The 2,251-nt window shown below is 41.2% G+C and overlaps 1 protein-coding gene across 1 annotated transcript in view; it reads right to left on the reverse strand.

Annotated features, from left to right (window-relative positions):
* Nucleotides 1-286: 286 nt before the first annotated feature.
* mvp (major vault protein) overlaps nt 287-2,251 on the reverse strand; it is a 24,271-nt gene continuing 22,306 nt past the window's right edge. Inside the window, exons 16-17 of the mRNA XM_083976487.1 lie at nt 2,100-2,251; nt 287-901 (exon numbers count right to left, since the gene is read on the reverse strand). The exon at nt 2,100-2,251 is cut by the window's right edge and continues 37 nt beyond it. Of these exons, the coding sequence (XP_083832613.1) occupies nt 776-901; nt 2,100-2,251 (278 nt within the window). The 3' untranslated portion in view covers nt 287-775. The remainder of the gene's footprint in view (nt 902-2,099) is intronic.

Consider the following 2,251-nt stretch of genomic DNA (forward strand, 5'->3'; position numbering starts at 1 on the left):
AGCTCAGTGGAGCTGCAGCTCCCTCTAGTGGCCGACTGCAGGAGTCACAGGACAAAGATGAAATGAAACTTTTTATTTTACTCTGTTGGTTTTTTTCTATGTCTCTATTTTATTGTTTTATTCTAATTCTGAGTTCTTGAATTTACTGTAAATCTCTTTGAGCAGCATTTTATTCTTGTAAGTTTCCATAATAATAATAAATCTAGTTTATATTTATATAAGTGTTTTGATCATGTACATTCACAGATTAATTTTAGTTGAAATGATGACATCACAGAGGACATGATGATGTCACAGAACAGCAGAGAGGGGGCGTGGCCTCCAGCTGCAGCACTTTATTGACTTCACACAGTTTGACTGTAGAAACATCCAACATGCTTTAAGGCAGAGTAAAGAAGACCATCATCTTCATCTTCATCATCTCGTTACCACGGAAACAGAAACATTCAATGTCAGACATGTAAACATCAGCATTTCCACCAGCTGTTGGTTTGTAGGCACGACTTCTCCTTCTAAACATCACCTCATCTCCACGGTAACGCAGCTGCAGCAAACATCTGGTTTCTTTGTTTTGACTACGACTCCCAGGATGCATTTCACCGTCACATACACATCTTCAAAATTTTGGTCTTAAAATTAGATTTGAATTGTTTCAAAGCAAAGAAACAGATGTTTTCTACCACAGCTGTTCATCTTTGGTCCAGATGTTTGATATAAAACATGTGTTTCTATAGCAACTGCAGCATCTTCAGGGTCCGAGACAGACACACTCCTCCTACTGGCCCTGGCCCTGGCCCGGCAGCGCCCCCAAGAGGCCGTTGGCGGTGGTGAACAGGTTGATGGGCGACGAGCCGTCGGTGATGAGCGTCGACTTCAGACCCAGAGCCTGAAGCATCTTCACCTGGAGGACACACACACTCAACTTTATTTATAAAGCCCTTTAAAACAACCACAGCTGAAACAAAGTGCTGTACATAATGGAACATATAAGACAATTAGCAGAAAAATAAATATAAAATAATAATTGTTTATTGCTTTTAAAACAATTTAAAAGCAACAAAACAATCTTCAATTTAAAACAATTCAAAAAATAAAAACCAATAAAAACAATAAATAAAACAGACCATAAAACACTAAAACAGACACACAGCGGGTTTAACAGGTGCAGCTCTGTGATATTCAGTGATTGGTCGTTCCTATGGACTTGTGGAAGCGACGTCGTCTAATATCCAGTTTATTCAGTCTACTACCCAGGGGGCAAAATCCCAGTTTTTTTGGAAAACAGACACGGAGCGTTGTAAAAGGTTTGACAGCAGTAATGATCTCTAGGAACTTCAAGGATTAAAACCTGGGTGGACAACCCGGTCAACTAGCTGCTGGAAAGCTACAGGGGCCAAAACCCCTTTCTTGGGTCGTTTTGCTGGCGAAATGATGTAAATGCAAATATTTCGGTATTACAATGGCATAAATAGTCATACAACTATAACATTTGGCAGAGAGTATCTTGACACATAGGGGGAGACATGAAAAAAAGATTCTGGGGTTTGTTGCAACTCGATTTTAAGATATCACCCTCAACATCCCAAAAAAGACAAAAAAAAAGTACTGTTCGCCTGACAAATTCTCATGAAAATGATTATTTTTCAGCACTTTATGGAGAATATGTATGCCTAACATAACATGTATATAGAAAACTTCCTAAACTTCCAAATGTTATAGTTGTATGACTATTTATGCCATTGTAGTACCTAAATATTTGCATTTACATAATTTCGCCAGCAAAATGACCCCAGAAAGGGGTTTTGGCCCCTGTAGCTTTCCAGCAGCGAGTTGACCGGGTCGTCCACCCAGGTTTTAATCCATCATGTTCCTACAGATCATTTCTGGTGGTCTGTTTTTTTGCTTTGCCCCCTGGGTAAACTGACTTTTCACTGCAGCTTTTAGACAAGAATGTTTTTACTCAGAAGTCGACTCAGTGTTGTTAGGAGGAACTCTGAGAAGCCTGATGAACAGAACCAGGTCCCATCTGTCTCTACCAGCAGCAGTAGTATCAGCAGTAGTATCAGTAGTAGTACTAGTAGTAGTAGTAGCTGTGGTACCTGTAGCTCTGGTCCGGCCCGGGCCATCTCCTTCAGCGTGTCGCTGCCCAGACTCTCCACCAGCTGACTGAACCTCTGGCTCTCGATCTGAGCCAGTCTCTCCTGCTTCTCCACCTCCAGCCGGTCCATCTCCTTCTTGTAGCTCAGCTCCT

Source organism: Trachurus trachurus (assembly GCF_905171665.1).
Source record: "Trachurus trachurus genome assembly, chromosome: 8".
NCBI classification, from domain to species: Eukaryota; Metazoa; Chordata; class Actinopteri; order Carangiformes; family Carangidae; genus Trachurus; species Trachurus trachurus.